Here is a 19,675-nt window from a genome sequence, read left to right as displayed (position 1 = left end):
GTGGGAAAAGGTTACCATTTCCTGCAAGAAGTAGCAATTCCCTTGTATCCCTGCTCTCTCCATCCACTCAGTTGCCACTTCTTGCTGCTGAGACTGTCTCGGTTTTACTCTTCTGTTTTCCTCTTTCAGTGTGCATTCTATAGCTCTTAAATGCTTCCGGGAGAGGGGGGGACGGAGCATGAAAGAAAGGTATTCCCTCAGTTGTTTCTGCATGGAGTTGGGAGCAAGGCCTTGTGTTTTGCCCACTGTAAAGAAGTGAACTTCTTCTCCAATATGAATCCAACAAAAACTGTGCAGTTGAATGAGCAGTGCACTCAGACTGAGACATCTAAGCAGAAATCCAGAGCTGCAACTGCAGTGGTCACAGACAGCCTGAAGTCTGGCCCGTTTAATCAGTAATTCATATCTAGCAGAAGCCAAGTCATGAAATTCCATGTGCATTTTCCTCTTCTAGAATAACTAGCTCCTTGTCTATAAAGAACATCCCCTTCAATCTCTCCGTTGGTTTACATTCTCAGATTTTCTAAGTAAACTGTTTTGGTGTACCAAAATCTACAAGATTCTTCAATTATTATTTTACATTATAAAGGAGGGAAATAAATATATCACAAGTTTAAGAACATAAGAAGAGCCAGCCGGATCAGATTACTCAGCATCCTGTTTTCTACAATAGCCAACTAGATGCTGTTGAGAAACCCAAAAACAAGACATGTAGTGAATAGCCCTCTCCTGCTATTGTTCCACAGCAACTGGTATTCAGGAATGCTGCCTCTGATCCTGGATGTAGTTGTCATCAATAATAGCCACTGCTATCCTTTAAGGTGTTTTTGTCAATAATAATAATAATATACTGTCAAGCATACTTCCTTAATCATGAGAGCTAAAAACCTACTTTTAACCCTCTTACACCATTCATATTTACAGTATAAATATGCTATTGGGTTTGACAGGCCCCTTTAAAGTCCCAGTTGGAATCATTTTGTTTTCTAGTTTAGAATTAAAATAAATGTTATTTGTATCACTTCCCAAAAATGTAGTCTAATGCAAAAGCTATTGGAATACTGTAGGTTTGAAAAAGTTGCAGAGAAGGGCAGTGAAATTTTTTGAGGGGCTGGTTCAACTCCCGTTTGCTTAGAAAAAAAGCAAGTAAGGGGAGACATGACAGAGGTGTACAAAATTGTGTGTGGTGTGGAGAAAGAGTTTAGAGTAAACATTTTCTCCCTTTCTCACTAATACTGGAACCCCAGATCATCACATGAAGCTGATTGCCTGGTGAGGTTGTGCGCTCTCCCACACTAGAGGCCTTCTGGACAACCATCTGTCAGGGATGCTTTAGGGTGGATTCCTGCATTGAGCAGGGGGTTGGACTCGATGGCCTTGTAGGCCCCTTCCAACTCTGCTATTCTATGATTCTATGGTAGGAGATTCAGAACAAATTAAAGGAAGCATTTCTTCACACAGCACATAGTTAAAACTGTGGAAATTGCTAGTGCAAGATGTAGTGATGGCCACCAATTTGGATGGCTTTAAAGGGGATCAGGGGAGTTCATGAAGGATAATGCTACCAATGACTAGTGGTCGTGATGGCTATATGCTTCCTCCAGTATCAGAGGGGTGCTATGATAATTGCTGAAGAAAACAATTGAGTACTATTGCACTCATTTCTTGCTTGTGGGCTTTCTATAGGCAACTGGTTGGCTGCTGTGTAAACAGAATGTTTGACTAGATAGGCTTCTGGTCTGATCAAGCATGGTACCGCTTGTATTTTTATGCTTTTGGAAGAAAATTTCATGGGTGAATAGGCTTTGTGTCCTAAATGTCTTTTTTAATGGTTTATTTAATGATGTGCAATGTGTCTAAGAATATAAGATGAGCCTGACTGGATCAGACCATCTGTCCAGTATTCTGTTTCCCATAGTGGCCAGATAGATACCTCTGTGAAGCCCACAGGCAGGACACGAGGGCAATGGTCCTTTCCTGCTTCTGTTTAGTCTGTGAACCTGGAAGTAGTGTATACTCTTCATGACTGGTAGCCATGGATAGCCTTACCCTCTATGGATTTGACTAATTTCCTTTAAAAGCTGTCCAGGTTGGCAACCATCACTGCATCTTGTGGTAGCAAATTTCCATAATTTAACTATGAGTCGTGTAAAGACATACTTTGTTTTATCTGTCCTGAGTCTCCCAATCTTCAGCTTCATGGGATGATTCCGGGTTTTAGTATTACGAGAGAGGGAGAAAAACAGCTCTCTAGCTATGCATAAATTTATATATACTTCTGAAATTAAATTTGGATCTAAGCATTTTTAGAAGAAAAACTTTGATTTTTGTTGTTTTTGCTTATAGCCTATTCCAATGCATATGAAATACTGTTATATATTTTTTGACTCTAGGGGCAAGTATTCCTTGAATGCCACCCATGTATGAAAAAAAAACATTTTAGCAAAGTAATAGAGAAGAATTTCTGCTTCTAAAATGCTGAAAGTTTAATTGCAAGGTCATTTGAAACTAGATAATACAAATGTACTCGGGAACAATTCTGCAGAGACTCTATTAAGAAGTACCCCTGAATAAAGGTAGGAATTCTTTAGTAAGAATCTGAAAACTGTTAATGGTTTCTCCAAGGAGGGAGGATTCATCCTTGCCATGGACTTCCTCCCTTTGAAGTGGAACACGTTATCACAGAGAGCCTCAGAGCAATCTTATACTTTGGTCCTGACATTGCAGTGGGATAAGTGATGACCCAGCAACATCTTCTTCCCCTTCTGCTTTTGGTTGCTGGGAGGTAAATGACACTCTGTGCCTGAGCTTCCATTTCTTCCTTCAGCTAAAAAGCAATGGCTGAAAATGAAATACTTAGTTGCTCTCACACAGCCAACTCCTTTTGCTTAACATTGTCAGCTGTTTCTGTAGCTGAGCCATCTATGATGCAGCAGGTATTGTCTATAAATTTAGCACATAATCTGTTAGGTACATTGCCCCAGAAGTCACAAAAACACACAAAATGGCAATGAGCAGGTAGGTGTAAGGTGACAAATGTATGAAGGATAGGACTATCAGAGTGTTAGCAAAGGTGATTGGGGTGTGTCTTCTCATGCACAGACAGGGTGACTGAACTGTTTTACTGAGGAGGATCCTGTAACTAAGGCAGTGCTTCTATGCTTCTTAAATGGAGTGTATACATTACAGATTCCCATATGAAAGAGATGGCCTGTTCTCCAGATAGTGGACAGGGTAGGGTGGGGCAGGTCAACACCGTCATAAAGTTGGTTCCATCCTCTAGTAAGGACTTCACTGTTTCAAAGCACATTTGCTAAGCCATAACATCACAGACAACGCTATACATTTTATATATAACATACAAAAAATCCAAAGAGAAGGTGTAACCTTAAAGTGTGGATTATCTGTTTCTTACACCTTGAAAACCAGGGTCTATTTAAAAAATTCCTTAGGGGCTGTATCTAGCCAGTAGGCTGCTAGTTGGCTATCATGGCACATTCACACTAATTATTAACACCTGGCTATAATTTGGCATGCTGCTTGCTCCACAGATAGGTATTAAGAACTACAGCGTCATGGTCCAAATATTTAGCCCTTTCTAATACTAGGTCTCAGTGCTTTATGTTTGGATGCTTGTTGTTGTTTTCGCCTTTCGTCAGAGAGCTATTGGATTAATCCATCAGTGTTTCCTGTGTAAAAGTAATATTTCCTCTGTTCACCTGTGTTTATGTGTGCTCAAACCTTGCCAATGTGGGTTCAGTCTAGAAAACAATATACTCCTCTTGAGCTTTTCCCAAAAACAGAAGTTTTGTTTATTTTACAGTTAATAGGATGAAAATATTTTGGGTGAACCAGGAATATGGGAACATCTCAGTATGACAACAACAGAATAAATAAGTCACATGCTTTAAGGAGAATTATCACTATAGCTCACGTTTCCTCCAAATCCATCACTTTCCCTTCCTCTCTCACAACTGCCCACTCTAACCCAAGGGTGAGTAGAAAGTAGATCTCCAGATGTTTTGGACTTCAACTCCATGAAGCTCCTGCCAACACAATCAATGGTCAGGAATACTGGAAGCTGAAGTCTAAAGCATCCTGGAGATATATGTTCTGACAACAACTGCTCTAACCGATGTTTCCACCTCCCCTGAATTTTCTGTCATCTCCCTGGAAACTTGACACCTTCACTCCCATTCCACACCTCTTCCAACTGACCATGCCCACATCAGATCCAATGCACCAGTTTCCCAGAGTAAGAATGAACAGCATTTGGTTTGGTTTATATGGTAGCTTTCATTAAGGTAGCTCTCATTAACGTTTCAGTTTGGGATAACAAAGAGATGTTCTATATATTTTGCAGTGTTCATTTACTGCAGGATGTGGCTTGGATTTCTTGGTGACAAATGACCTGGACTGCACTGTGTCAGAATTGTGAATTTGTTTATTATAAAAGTACCAGCCTCCAGGTTGCTGGTTCATGTCAATCAAAGGCTCTTTTGTGCTGTTGGAGAACTGGACAAGCAAGCTTCATTTTCTGGGGATAAAGATATTGGCACTGCAATTAGAGCTAATTTTGACCGTGGCGGTATAATCTTGTCCAGTTTAGGAATGAATATTATAAGAAGGAAGGAAGGTTATCTCTAGACTTTTCTTTTTATAATTTTGAACATTGTATTGCTATGTTTGTGCCTATGAACATTTAACAGCTATGTGTCCAAAATATTTTTATCCCTGGGGCCACACTACTAGAGCTTCCAAAGGGAATATTAGCTCCTCTTGTATAATAGTTCTGCTTCATTTTCCTACATGGTGTGCAGAATATTCAAACCATTGGAATCACCAGGAATATGGAATTCAGCACCCTGAAGATCTACGTCTCTATATTTTTAAAGTACATTTTAGCCTTTATGCCTAGGGATAGATATGAAAACACTGGAAAGTGTCAGGGCAAGGGCTGAGCAGAGTTTCTAGCGTCAATGGGGTTCATTGCCTGTACAGTTCCTTGACCTTGGTCTTGAGAATCAAAGCAGACTAAATTAAGCAAAGTAATTGCATGTAAATATGTATTGTGTCTAGAGGTAGGATTTTGATTACCTTAATCCAGAATTTTAACTTTTTACATAATTTAATGTTGTATACACTGTTGCAAGCACTCTCACAAAATGGGTGCCATGGGGCATGCCCATTCATAAAATGGCTACCGTGATGGGTATGGCCAGTCACAGAATTCTCATTTCCCAGAAGACAAACTGGTGAGACTAAAAGAAGAGGAACCTGCCCAAGAACCTAGGTATAAGGCAGAGGTAGGTCTGAGTTCCAAAACACACAGAATCGCTCTTTTAACCCTAAATAAAGATGGTGCTAAAAGGGAAGCACTTTGCTTTGCATTATGCCTGGGTCCCATTTTTAAAAAAACCTGTAAAGAAATATTAAGAAATACTATTATGGGAGGGAGATCTTGATCTGCTCCTGCAATGTTTAGAACTAAGAGTAAATAGTTAGGAACCCTTTGTAGTGTATAGATTAGTGCCTTTATGGTGAGGAGCTCCTGAACGTGCCCTCTTGCTTTGTCAAATTAAAACACACCAGTCGACCATGGCGATTGTGGTAAAAGAAAATAGAACATGCTAGAGTGAAATCAGCCCACCCTTGTTCTAGCTGCTAGAGCCTAGCATATGCTTGCATTTACATGCATAGTTTATATTTTCAAACATTTTGGTTCATTCTGCTCCTTGTTCTTAGTTAATCATCACTCGTTTGTATTTGGCACAGACACATATTGCGCTGTCCCTAGAATAAATGGCATTTTTGTCTCTAACATTTTGTCCTGGTCAGTTTTGCTTTAAAAATTAGGTTAAATTGGGCGTCTCACTGGCAGGCGGTCTAGTGCTATGTATGCGAGCTGATCTATCTGGAACAGATGAAACATGAAACACAAATCTATCTTGATAGCTTGAATTTTCTGCAATCTGCTGCTTTCAAAACTAGGGAACATCAGAGAGGCAGGCCTTGGGGAAATGAACCGTGATTCCCTTTTCCAGTGAGAAATATGAAAGCCTCCTTTGAGTACAACACAACCTACTCAACAATGGTACCTACTCTAAAGCAAGGGTGCATACTCTGTTGAAGGGAACCTTGGGATGCTCGGAAGCTTATCAGTGGTCCCTCAATGAGAATATTACTAATGGTGGGTAAGCTTTTTGAAAGACAATATGCCTACCGCTACTGATCTTCCCCTGCAATGTGCTGCTGCTGGAAAGTGATGGGTGTGTTCTAGGGGACATTCTCAGTTCAAGTGGACAACAGTGAACCATGCATAATGGGCTTGGCCCCTGCCCCGTGCAAACTGTGTGTGCTTAGATTATCTCATGCCTGAAAAAGCACAGCTCATTTCTATGCAGGGTGTTTAAAGTTTAATTGCTTTGGAAAACCCTCTTATCTCAGATCACAGATTACTGAAGAAGCTTTTGAGCTGGATGGGGAACTCTCGTGTGCTGCATCTGGCCCTTCAGCTGGAGGTTCCCCATCCCTGGTCTAGAACATGCTTCCAGAGCCCTCAGCAACTGACAGGGTGACTTATCAGGGATATGGCCATTCCTTAGCAGATAAGCCAATGCGAAAGGGTTCCCTGAAAACATCAATGCTGTGAAAACCACTGCAGACAAGAACAAAGGATTAAGATATGACATTGAAATGACAGAGACGCTTTCTGCAAAGTAGTTTAAAAGGCAAAAAGGAGAGAATGTTTTTAAAAACCCTTCTAATCAGAAAAAGACATACAGAAGCTAGTATTGCTTTTTCCTCTACTTTGAACTTAGTGTTTAGGAACCAAAAAAGTACATTTTTAGAAGCCGTGTTAGTCTGAAGCAGCAAGAAGAGAGAGAAAAAAGCACTGTGGCACCTTAGATATGCATTGATTAGTTGCGGCAGAAACTTTAATAGGCAACGGTCTTTCCCATCAAGTACTTGAAGGTGTAGATGTGCTGAAGACAACAGGATGACACTTGGATATGAATCAAACAAAACAAAGTACTTTTTAAGTCCCATTGAAATCAGTGGAACAAAAGCACCTACCTTGGGTTGGTTTGCCTCTTTGGCTAGTAAGCGATTACAGAGTGTAACTTTGAATCCTTGGACTGTTACAAACTGTTTCAGATGGAATGAAAGTTCTGAGGATTTCCTTACTTCAACTAGTACAGCCTTCCCCAACCTCAAGTTGTTTTAGACGACAATTCCCAACATCCCCAACCAGCAGGGCCAGTGGTCAGGGATGGTGGGAGTTGTAATCCAAAATATGCTTGGGGCGCCAGGTTGGGAAAGGCTTGACTAGTCTAGGTGCACTTTTCATCAGAATAAAACTAACTGTGTATCTGTCAGTTCGTCATTTCAGAAATTCACTAACATGGGGCCAAATGGTAAATGTGGGGTGCTGAATGGCTGTTTGCTTGGGGCCATGGCTCAGTGGGAGGGCATCTGCTTTGCATGCAGAAGGCGCCAGGTTCAGTCCCCAGCATCTCCAGATAGGGCTGGAAAAAATCCTGCGGAAACCCTGGGGAGCTGCTGCCAGTCAGTGTCGACAATACTGGGCTAGATGGACCGATGGTCTGACTCAGGATAAGGCCGCTTCCTGTGCACCTATGCTTCACTTTCTAGGGTCCAGGGTTTCATCTTGACTAGCGTGTGATGAAAGCGCATTGCTCTTGTTCTCCGCAGTATGATGAAATTGGCTCTGCTCCTTCAGTGTTATGCTGCAGAGTGAGCTATCCCTAAAACTCGGAAAAAGATACTTCCAGGTTGGGGGCAGGATGGAAGTAATAGCTCCCACCCCCTCCCTCCATTATGTTCACAGTTCTGAGAAAAAGCAAAAATCCCAAGATCTGAAGGGAGAACCTGTGCATTTGTGGAGGGAGCTTTTATCCTTTGCTTTGCTGATGCACAGCTGTGCATCTCCAGTTTATAGAAATATAGATCTGCCCCATTTGAGCAAACAGTCAGGAAAGGAGTCAGATCTCTATTTTTATAGACTGGAGTAAAGGATGAAAGCTCCCTCTACAAATGCGCAGTTTTTGATATAAATTGGGGTGAATTAATGCGGCATCAGAGAAGTTAATTAACACAACCCTAACCCTCTGCCTGGCTTCCAGCAACCAATTGGGTTGTCATCCACCTCCAGCTCAACCCCGGAGCAAGGTCACATGGCAGAAGGGCTGTGGTGACCTCACTTTGGAGAAAAAGTCAGAGTAAGGTTCGCTTGGCACCTACATTATATGCTTTTAGATGCCAGGTGAAGACCTTTTGATTCTCCCAGCATTTTAACAGTCTATAAATAAATTTTAACTTGGTATTTTAAATTTGTAATTTTGCATTGCTGCTGTTTTTATCTGGTTGAGCTTTTATATTGTATTTTATATTATCGTTTCATACTGTTGTTTTATACTTTGAATGTTTTTAATTTTTGTGAACTGCCCAGAGAGCTCCACTATTGGGCAGTATAGAAATGTAATAAATAAATAAATAAGTCCCTGACTTTTTTACCATGCAGCTTTGATGAAAAGCCTCGTGGCTGCGACTCAGCGGCTGCATTGTATAACTGACCCAGCGCCACTGCGCAGCTATGGCGGAACTTAGAAGATGTATAGACAGCTTCCAGTTTTGTAGTGTGTTCTCTAAGCTGAGCTATTTTGGTGCCATTTGCATGAGGTGTAGCATTTGACTCTCATTTTTAGACTGATCTCAGGTATTCCGAAGTGAAAGAGTATGCTTTAAATCTTCGTAGTTTCCAGGCGTGAGAGGATTTTGTTTCTCAAAGTCTTTTTTGAATGGGAAAAGGTGGCAGTGTGTTCTAATGATCAACCACTGCCTTGTCTGGGATATGCAGGAGGCTTTTTGTTTGCATTGGATTAACACATGAGCTGCTGTTTCTTTTCGTCAGATAAAGCCACCAACCCCTTGAACAGACAAGAAGACTGGGAGTATATCATTGGCTTCTGCGATCAGATCAACAAAGAACTTGAAGGGTGTGTGTCCCAAACCATTCAAGCTGCATCACAAGGTTTTATTGAAGAAATTTTTTTTAATAGAAACTTGGCGTTTTTTATGCTTCATTTAATGTGATTCATGTTCAAAATACGGTTATTTGACTTTCTTTGGATAGATCTTGTGTAGTTTGTTTTCTCCTAAAACACAAAAACATTGTAAAGAAGTTCTGAACATAAAACAGTCGGGCTTTTTTTGATAGGCTGTGATGAAGCAATCTGCAAACAAACCAAGGGCTACATCCAGGGTTGATGGCTGGGGGATGCTGGAACTTGTTAATTCCAGACATCTGGAGGGCACCAAGTTGGGTAAGGCTGACCTATGGGTGGATCCCAGATGATTGTTTGGCAAGTAGAAAGATGTCACTAGTGGAACAGGACTCCTCTGTTCTCTCCTCCCCCTGCATCCTGCAAATAGTCTTCAGGGCACTCTAGAGAAGATTTAGAGGCATGTAGGAAACTGCGTGGAGGAGGAGAGGAGGACAGGGAAGTCCCATTCCACCCGTGGAACAAAGATCTTGGGTTCAACCCAGATAATTTTCTGATTCTGACTGCTTTCAGAATATGAGGAACATCAGCTTACTGTTTCAGGTTTCCATCCTCGAAATGGACATCATTGCAATCAGGGTGGATTTGATTTAAATCAGTTTGATTTAAATCACTACGCAAAAAGACTTGATTTAATCATGTGACACTCCCCCCCCCCCCCAAAGTGCACTCTATTCATTGATTTTTTTAAACTTCGCACTTAAGAGGTAAGGGGTTGATTCTGTGTACATAGATTTGCAAAGGAACAATGGGATTGTGATCTCTGCAGACACAAATTCACAGTTTTGAGAACTGTAAAACCAAGCATCTGTGATAATATCTACCTCTGGAAGAGCATGACATTGTGAATGGATGAATGGAATTCATTTACCAAAAAATTTAAGCATTGCATGAATATACAGCCTCATGCTACATAATTAAAAAGTAATCCTTATTTCATGAAGAATAACATTTGGACAATAATGTATCTTAAATAGAAAACTATATTTAGATAGATTTTTCCTCAAAAAGCATTTTATTTTAAAAAAATCCGATTTAAATTTTTTAAAATCCGATTTTTTAGATTTTTTTGTTTTTAAATCATTGATTTTTATCCACCCTGATTGCAATGATCACAACCTTTAATATTCATGCAGGGCTTTTATGTTTTTAAAACAATTTGCAGATTTTCCTAACAAACCCTCATGAATCATAACTTCCTGTGCAAGGAGGAAGTATTATTTCCCTCACATTGAGGAGAAGAATGGCCAGAAAAGTACAGCATACCCCTGGATTACACAGTAAGATTTGCAGTGCTCCAAGGAGACCTGCCAGTTCTCTGCCTGATAACACTAGAACAATGCTGAGGACACAACAGTTAATACCGGCAAAGGGGTTTCAGGCTATATTTGTTGCTTCTTTTTATTGCATTACGTGCCTCTTTCTTATTTTATAAAATCTTCGGGAGGGAGCAGCTGACACTTAGTAGTCTATTTTGCTTCACTTGGGGGCTAACATCTTGGTAGTGTTGACTTTCAGGTTTGTTTGTTTGTTTTCAAAGTAAGTTTTCAGCCGTTGGTGTTTGAAGAGAAAATCTTTCACATGAGACTGCTGCATGTGCATTGGCAGTTGTGAAAGTGACGTTTTTGGCATTACGCTTTAATCCCCGTAGCCTCCAGACCTACAGTAATCTCATATTTCCCCCCTGTTTACCCCTGCCTGCATTTCCCTAGATTGTAAGCTTCTTGAGGGCAAGGACGGTGATGTCCCCTCATTCTCTCTAAAGTGTCATGTATATGGTTTAGCACTCTATAAATAAATAAATAACTTTATTTCAGTCCACAGATAGCTGTGAGATTGCTGGCTCATAAAATCCAGTCACCACAGGAATGGGAGGCAGTCCAGGCTCTGACGGTAGGTGTTCATTAACTCTGATTTTTAAAATTCTGTGTTTGCAACCAAATTAGTTTCTTTACTAGGGAGAGGATCGGATAAAGCCTTAATTAAAGTAAATAAGCTGAACTTTTGGAGGCTGCTGGGCAAATGGGCCTCTCTTGTGGCAAAATTTGGTTTAGATAGCCTTTTGGTTCCTTCCAGCTCTACGTAGAACGCAGGTTGACAGTGGATAGTTTCACATTGGTCAAGGGGATTGTCCGGTCCCATCAGTCCTGAGACCTTTTTTATGAACCAATAGTACTCATGACTCATCATTCCTTCCCTGCAAAAGAGATTAGCAGTTGTTGTTATGATATTTTCTACATCTGCATGTTTCTATGTTCCTCAGTCTTGAATTTGGTTTTCTGAGGCTGCCATCCTATACACACTTTCTTGCATATAAGCTCCATTGAACATAGTGGGCTTACTTTTGAGTTGCATACGGTCAGGATGCATTCATCTCAGTATTTCATTTCACACTACGTTTCTAGCTTTCATGAGTGTGAAGTACAGCATGAGAATGTGTTTGTGGTACATGCTGAAGGCCATGGATTCAGTTTTCAGTGGTTAGGAGAAGGGGTGTCTGTGTTTCAGACAACCTGCTGTTAACTGCTGTGTATCAATGCCCCCTCCATTCTTACCGCTCTGCTTCTCTGCCTCCACTTCACCCTATGCCTTCCTCCCTCTCTTTCATACCCTATAATTCCAGTCCTTGCTAAAACATTCTAAAGCCTACAGAAATCCAAATCAGGATAAGTTAGGTATATAAAGGAGATATATGCAATGATTTTTTCGCAGTGCATAATTTGGGTAAACGAAAGGCAGTTCTCCTGGATGTAAAATACATGTAGTTTGGGATATAATGCACTAAACTGGTTGGCTAATGCCAAAATGGTATCGCAACATCATTTTGCATGTCACTCAAAAAGCTGATAGTATCCTTTCATGTCAATTTGTGCCAGGAATTCTCAGTGAAATAGGTCTCTCTTTCCAGTATTTACTTTCCCTGTTGTCCAAACTTTCATGGTTCAGGGGACCACATTGTTTATCAAAAATACTCCTTGTGGATAACATAACAGCTTTGGGCAAATAGTATTATGTATGCAAAGGTCTCACCTCTGCATAGGCACAATATTTCTGTGAAAAAGCCACAGAGTTTGTATCAAGTGAAGTGAGGATAAATGCACATGCAAACATTTAGAAAATCAGATGGAGGTCTCCAGGGAGCTTCACCTCACATTAATCCCTGATGGCTCAGGTCACATTTAAAAGTTTCAAAGGCAACCTCTGTGGCTCATTGCTGGTTGGGGAACCCCTTCCAGGCAGGCCTGTCCTGATTCATCTTACACTTGTTTGTTTCATTGCAGGTTCTGGAAGCTTGTATGAAGAACTGTGGACGAAGATTTCATAATGAAGTAGGAAAGTTTCGCTTTTTAAACGAGCTAATTAAAGTTGTATCTCCCAAGGTTAGTATGAAGTTTCCTCCTCCTCCTCCTCCTCCTCCTCCTCCTCCTCCTTCTTAGTGATTACGTTTCTATACCGCCCCATAGCTGAGGCTCTCTGGGCAGTTTACAAAGATTAATGTTTACGTGTCTAACTTGCTCCAATCCATAAAACATGTTGTGGTTCATGGAGATTCCTTTGGGATTAGGCAGACTATAAATAAATAAGAATTCCACAGGTGTTTTTTTAAGAACAACAACAACAACAAAAATGCCTCACTGTATCTTGGCCATTTATCTGAATAGCTGGAGGACAATGTCCAACAAGTCAAGTAGACAACACTGCTGTATAAAAGGAATTATACCAAGAAAATACACTGAATTTAGAATAGCAAGGAATTTTAGGCTGAAGTCCTACTCACTCTCACTCCGAAGGAAATCCCATTGAACTCAATAAACCAGTTCACACAATCAGAGCATGTTTATCAAGCCATGGTAGCTTCTTAATCCTGCTGTGCAAGCATGCCAACCAAATTTCCTTAATTACCCTCGCTGGTGTGGCTTGCTGTGTCATCCGAACCTGGGCAGCATGGCTTGCTTGTATTGGGGTGGGTGGGGGCAGCAACCCTCAAATAACCCAACAACAGCCCATGGCTTGTTAACAACTCTGCAAACATGCGAACTGGGTCAGTGACTATGTTTACACATTGTGGCCCAATTCAAATGATCAGATTGACCCACAGTGACTTAAGGAAACCATGGTTTAGCATTGACCTATTTTACATATAAATTCACAAATATACCACCAATGTTTATGGGTGCCAGTTCTGTAAATCAGCCCCCACCCAGTAGCTTGTGTTGTGCAAAGCCAGCGGAGGTGGGTTGTTGGTGTGGTTAACAAACTACCCCCAACCCATGGGCTAAGCCATAGTTTATATTAATCATGATTTGTTGCTTTAGTCATGAGTTATCTTAGAGATGATCAAACAAACCATAGCTTATTTTCCCTATTTCTTGTTTGTTCCTTTCATGCCCGTTTTGCCAGCTTTCAGATCAGTTACATTTTCAGGCTGCTCTTGCTGGGCATCTCTGTTTCAGGGCAGACCACAGCACAAACAATCCAGGGATAAGCCACAATTCTGGGTTCAGATATCACAACAAACTATGGTTTAAACAAATCAGATATCGTAAGCCAAAACCAAACCTTGGTTGTGTGGGTTTTTTAGCTGGTTTTTCTGGGTTTTAGCTGATTATAGTTTGTTTGTCAGGATCTGTTCAGACACAACGACAACCCAGGTTTCAAAAAACTACACCATGACTTACTGGTCTGGTTCTCACAGAACACTATGTCTTAAGTGGAATCTTATGCAGACATGTATAAGATTGCACTGTCAGATAACTAAGGTTCAAAGACTGATAACCACTTCAGTATGTTTTGTACTGATGTAAAAAAACCCTATATCTATCTATCTATCTATCTATCTATCTATCTAATCATCATCATTATCATCATCATCATCATCATCATCTCAAAGCCTTCACATTCTTTGAGGACATTCTTGGAAAATAACTTTTGGCCTAGTGATTGGTGCCTTCAATTTCTTTATAAATATATAAGTAATTGCTTCTGTCTATTAAGAGGCTGCATCTCAGACCAGCAAAGAAACTGTTCGTACCATAGTTTGCTCCACAGCTCACTGATCTAATGGTTCAAAGTAGATTATTTTATCTGAGGGCAGAGAAATCTAAACCTTTCCCCTTCTTTCTCATTCTTGCAGTACCTGGGAGACAGAGTGTCAGAGAAAGTCAAAATCAAAATAATTGAGCTGCTGTACAGCTGGACGGTGGCCTTGCCAGATGAGTCCAAAATCAAAGATGCCTACTACATGTTGAAAAGACAAGGTGGAGAACAGTTCCTTCTTCAGCCTTTCGTTCTCTTTCCTTGTTAGGTGGGATTTTGTAATATTGTGGCATCAAAGGTAGGAGTTTCAACTCACCTAGGCAAAAGACTACTTCAGCTAAGAGGTTGATTTGTACCTCATAGAGAGATCTGCAGAATATTAGGTCTGCTGCGGAGTGTGCAGTATAATGATGGTTATAGTGCTGGCTGCACTGTTTCACTACCATTGATTGCCAGTCCATTCACTGGCTGTTAATTTCATCTTTGCTACTCAAGTCTTAATGCTTGTTTTGAGTAGTCGGGTCATACGATATCAGGAAGTATCAGGCAAGTAACAGAATGCAGGGCAAGCTCTCAGATTCAGGAATAAACACAGGCTAGCAAGGTCTAGAATCTACATCATGAGCAGAAGCATGTCTGAAGACAAGAACATTTCATGGTGAGTTCCAAGGGTTCATCTGCAGAGAGAAAAGTCCATCATAGCGTTTCTGAAGGTGAGCTAGGTACTGCCATTCAGAATCAAGATTCAGAATAATGTCTGGCTGTTTTTCTGGCAATTATATAATACCCAGTGGCCCTAGCAGCATAGTAAGAATGCCACTAGCAAGTAGCAGACCCTAGTTCAAGATTCATACGCCTTAGATATGATAAAGCTCACTATTTTTGTTCAGCTTGCAGTGAACAAGAAAATCCAGAGAGTTTGCTTGCAAAGAGTGACAGTGTTTTTTCCCTTTATGTTTTTAGGCATTGTTATGTCTGACCCTGTAATTCCTGTGGAGAGAACCTTAATCCCTTCTCCTCCACCCCGTCCTAAAAACCCTGTGTTTGATGATGAGGAGAAATCCAAGGTAAAGCGGAAGAAATAACTATATGAATAAGCAACAGCCATGTTATCTTGTGGTGCTATGAATGGGATAGTAAATATAAAGCTAGGGTCTAGTAACTAGAGCAGGGTACCGCAGGGCTCAGTCCTGGGCCCAGTGCTCTTCAACATTTCTATTAATGACTTGGATGAGGAAGTGCAAGGAAGGTTTACCAAATTTGCAGATGACACAAAATTGGGTGGGATAGCTAAAACCCTGGAAGACAGAAACAAACTTCAAAGTGATCTTGATAGGCTGGAGCTCTGGGCTGAAAACAACAGAATTAAATTTAATAGGGATAGATGCCAAGTTCTACACCTAGGAAAAAGAAACCAAATGCACAGTTACAAGATGGGGGATACTTGGCTCAGCAATACTACAAGCAAGAAGGATCTTGGAATTGTTGTAGATCACAAGCTGAATAGGAGCCAACAGTGTGATGTGACTGCAAAAAAAGCAAATGCTATTTTGGGCTGCATTAATAGAAGTATAGCTTCCAAATCACGCAAGGTATTGGTTCCCTTCCGTTCAGCACTGGTTAGGCCTCATCTTGAGTATTGTGTCCAGTTCTGGGCACCACACTTCAAGAAGATGCAGACAAGCTGGAGGGGGTTCAGAGGTGGGCAACTAGGATGATCAGGGGTCTGGAAACAAAGCCCTGTGAGGAGAGACTGGAAGAACTGGGCATATTTAGCGTGGAGAAGAGAAGGCTGAGGGGAGACATGATAGCACTCTTCAAATATTTGAAAGGTTGTCACACAGAGGATGGCCAGGATCTCTTCTCAGTCACCCCAGAGTGCAGGACATGGAACAATGGGCTCAAGATACAGGAAGCCAGATTCTGGCTGGACATCTGGAAAAACTTCCTCACTGTTAGAGCAGTACAACAATGGAACCTAGGAAGGTTGTGGGCTCTCCCACACCAGAGGCCTTCAAGATGCAGCTGGACAGCCATCTGTCAGGAATGCTTTAAAGTGGATTCCTGCATTGAGCAGGGGGTTGGACTTGATGGCCTTATAGGCCCCTTCCAATGCTACTATTCTATGATTCTAACTCCCGCCTTCCAATCTACAGTCTACTACTGTAAAGCCAAAACAAATAAACAAATAAATAAAGGTCAAGGTTCAAAGTTTTGAATAGTTCTTATTTCCCCTAGGTAAGTTTTGGAAGCTTTCCCAAGTGCTCTTGTATTTCACACAGTGTGTTATTCTCCTTGCCATCTCTTGCTCTGAGGGCAGAGAAAGCTGAGGGCTGCATGTTCTAATTGTAGAGCAAAACTCAGTTCTCAGAAATACTTGCCTCAGCTTACCAAACCATTAGCTTTATTTAAATGTCTTTTTACTGTATACTGAAAGCAACACTAAAGTGGGCAGGTGGTGGCGGTAAGAGTTTGTGATTGCTTTATATTATGGGGGGGAAATGAAGCAGAAATAAAGTCTCGGAAAGCCCTGCATGCCTTCACTGAGTCGAGGACTAAAACATGTATGAATAATAGTAATAAAGTGTCCTTATACAGCACTTTTCCTAAGTACTTAAATACTTCACTTTCATTATCTCAATTATCCTTATAGCAACCTTGTAAATACACCAGTATTATTAGCCCTCTTTGCCAATGAGTCCCTGAGAGAGATAATGACTTGTGTAGGTCAACTCCATGAGGTCAGGGCTGAATTGAAATTTGAATTGGAAACCTCCAAGTAATGGCTCATGCTGTTTAACATGATGTTAGCTTCAGCTCATACATGTATGGAAATACTGTTGCTGTCTACTGTGGCTCTCTTGAGAGAGGTTGGGATAGAGGTGGGTGTCAAATGGATACTCTAAAACTGAAATTAATCGTTCCCTGCTCTCTCCTTTTTTTTGCGAAGTGAAACCCAGTCCTAATTAAAGTTGTCATAGATTCAGGCCATAGCTAGACGGGGCTTTATCCCAAGGCGATCCCAGGGATCGTCCCTGTGCATTCACATGACGCACAGGGGATCCCAAGATCAGGGAGGGATGGTCTCTCCCTTGCCTTGGGATATGGCCCTACTCTTTAGGCCCGCTTTTTCTGCAGTCTCGGTCTGATCCCGAGACCGCGGAACGTGTGGGCGGGTGTTGCGGTTTGTCCCGGCTCCTCGCAGTTACTTGCGAGGAGCTGGGACCATCGGGGATGGGGTGAGCGGGGGGGGGGGAAACACTTACCTTTTGCGCATGACAGCTGGTGCGCTCCCTCTTTAAAAAAAATGGTGGGCGCGATGTGATCTCCCTCTGAGGTCGTCGCACGCCACGTGTAAACAGAGGGAGAGATCTCGCGATAAAAATATTGCGAGATCTTCACCCCTCTGTCACGCTAGACCGGTAGGCCTAGCTGAGGCGTAAGACTCCCACACCTTAAACAGAGGCAATCCGGCATTGGTCCTGGGAACCCTAGTACTGACTCTGGGGTAGTTATATGCTAATAGGTTCCCTTGTCATAGCACTGAGGCCACTGTCTTAAGCAAATTTGCATTCCAGCATCACCCGTTACACCGTTTCCAGCAGCACCTGTTACCTACCTTCTTGCTTCTGCGTGATGTATTTGCTTGTTTATTTATGTATTACATTTATGTCCTGCCTTTCCACCTCAAATGGCTATGGTCAAAGTGCCAAGAGTTGAATGCTTCAAAGAAAAGTCAAAAGTTTGCTAATGTGAGCATCGAGTACCAGTTCCTCAAAATTAAAGTCTAAAAACCCAGGAAAAGTTCAGCCAACCCTAAGCACTTTAATTTTTCTTTTATTTTTTCCAGCTTTTAGCTAAATTGTTAAAAAGCAAAAATCCCGATGATTTACAAGAGGCAAACAAGCTTATTAAATCCATGGTGAAAGAGGTAAGCACTTAATAACACATCTGTAGATGTTATGATTGCATGGGGCTTGTTTCTGTAATTTGAAGCATTTTAGAAACTTTTTTTCTTTATACTGTTGGGTTGCATGATCCCAGAAGACCTGAGCATCTTTATTCTGTGTAAGCAGTGCTCTGATTTCCTTCATCAGAAACACCAGGTTCTTATCTAGGTTTGAAGTTGTGACTAGAGTTTGGGTAATGAGATAAGAAAAGCCAATCCACAATTTATAACTCCGCTGTGTCTCCCAGCTTTGGATTTAATCAGGATTGTTGACTCTGGTAGTTTCTGTTATCTCCGGCTCATCTGCTCATTCTCCTACTGAACAACTTTACCTTATGAAGAGCTTCATGTGCTTGAATTCATTGAAATCAATGGGCTTAGGCCACTCTAACTCTGCTTAGGGTGAGGTTGGGGGTGTAGGTTTTAAGGATAGAAGTTCCCTTTTTCTCAAGTTCCATCTGTTCACCTTTTCCTCAGCAAGTATGGGATTCTGGCTTGTGATTCCCTTTGATCTTACACTGGTGTTGTGTATATATACTGGAACTATTATAGATGAACAACACTAACAACACCACAGTTCTGTTCTTCAGTTTTAAAGAGAAATACTTGAGATTTGTGGGCAGCATTTCCTAAAGGCTCAGAAAGCAAAAAGGACAGGATTGGGGAGGTCTGGTGGATGAGTGTCAACCTGCTTCACTTAGGGTGACCTGATGAAAAGGAGGATACAACCCCTGTATTATTCATCTTTGTCTAGAAGAGAGACATTTTGGCATGCACAGCTTTTCTCACCCCTGCATGAAGAGTTGCACCCGTCAAAACACCCCTCTTCTAGGCAGTTATTAAAGGTACAAGACCTCTGTTCTCCTTTGCATTTGGTTATCCGTGCTTCATTTCACATGGCTTCCTCTTTCTTCCCATGATCCTTAGTTCTGCTTCCCCTGATCACGTGCATACTGGCCAGGGCTGTCTGTACCCCTTCCCCGTCTAGTTCCTCAGTTCCCTATTCAAAAATGTCAAACCAGATTGTTTCAGCAATTTTATCTTAAACAATGTAAGGTGAACTTGAGAGAGCAAAGTAAGACTACAGTCCTGTGCAAATGTACCAAAGAGTAAATCCCTCTGAACCTAACTGGTTCTTATATTGAGATTTGCCTATTTTGCATAATGCTTTCCCAAAGGCAAAATTTAACTTTTCTGATAGCAGATTGTAGGAACTTTGTAGCCAGAATTCTGGACACGCTGCTGGTAAACATATAGGCTTCTTGGCTCTTCAAGACAGCCTGTCTGTCCTGGATTGTGATTGCATTTAAAAAGTGTAGACTTATTTTACCTCTTTTACTTTGAAGGATGAGGCACGAATACAGAAAGTAACAAAGCGCCTGCATACCTTGGAAGAGGTAAACAACAATGTGAAACTGTTGAATGAAATGTTGGTTCACTACAGCAAAGAAGATTCCTCAGAGGGCGATAAAGAACTCATGAAGGTGGGTGCGAGTCTTATCCTTGTTTAATTCTTGCTATCATTGGGCTCTTTTGACTTCCATCTTCCAATGAAAAGGAATTTCATATCGCAGCTTTCTGTGCAAGAACAGTTGCCAGCATC

The 19,675-nt window shown here is 41.3% G+C and overlaps 1 protein-coding gene across 5 annotated transcripts in view; it reads left to right on the top strand.

Moving 5' to 3' along the window:
- Window positions 1–19,675, top strand: part of GGA3 (golgi associated, gamma adaptin ear containing, ARF binding protein 3) — a 35,473-nt gene that overhangs the window by 1,863 nt on the left and 13,935 nt on the right. Inside the window, exons 1-8 of one of the 5 annotated variants that reach the window (XM_063120290.1) lie at window positions 6,074–6,190; window positions 8,936–9,020; window positions 10,904–10,979; window positions 12,368–12,466; window positions 14,221–14,344; window positions 15,087–15,190; window positions 17,974–18,054; window positions 19,419–19,556. In XM_063120290.1, the coding sequence (XP_062976360.1) occupies window positions 12,383–12,466; window positions 14,221–14,344; window positions 15,087–15,190; window positions 17,974–18,054; window positions 19,419–19,556 (531 nt within the window). In that variant the 5' untranslated portion in view covers window positions 6,074–6,190; window positions 8,936–9,020; window positions 10,904–10,979; window positions 12,368–12,382. The other 4 variants (XM_063120285.1, XM_063120288.1, XM_063120286.1 and 1 more) reach the window with 4 other exon arrangements.

The sequence above is a fragment of the Elgaria multicarinata genome, chromosome 3 (genome assembly GCF_023053635.1).
Source record: "Elgaria multicarinata webbii isolate HBS135686 ecotype San Diego chromosome 3, rElgMul1.1.pri, whole genome shotgun sequence".
NCBI classification, from domain to species: Eukaryota; Metazoa; Chordata; class Lepidosauria; order Squamata; family Anguidae; genus Elgaria; species Elgaria multicarinata.
The sequence above is the reverse complement of the archived record's forward strand: the minus strand, read 5'-3'. Positions and strand labels throughout refer to the sequence as shown.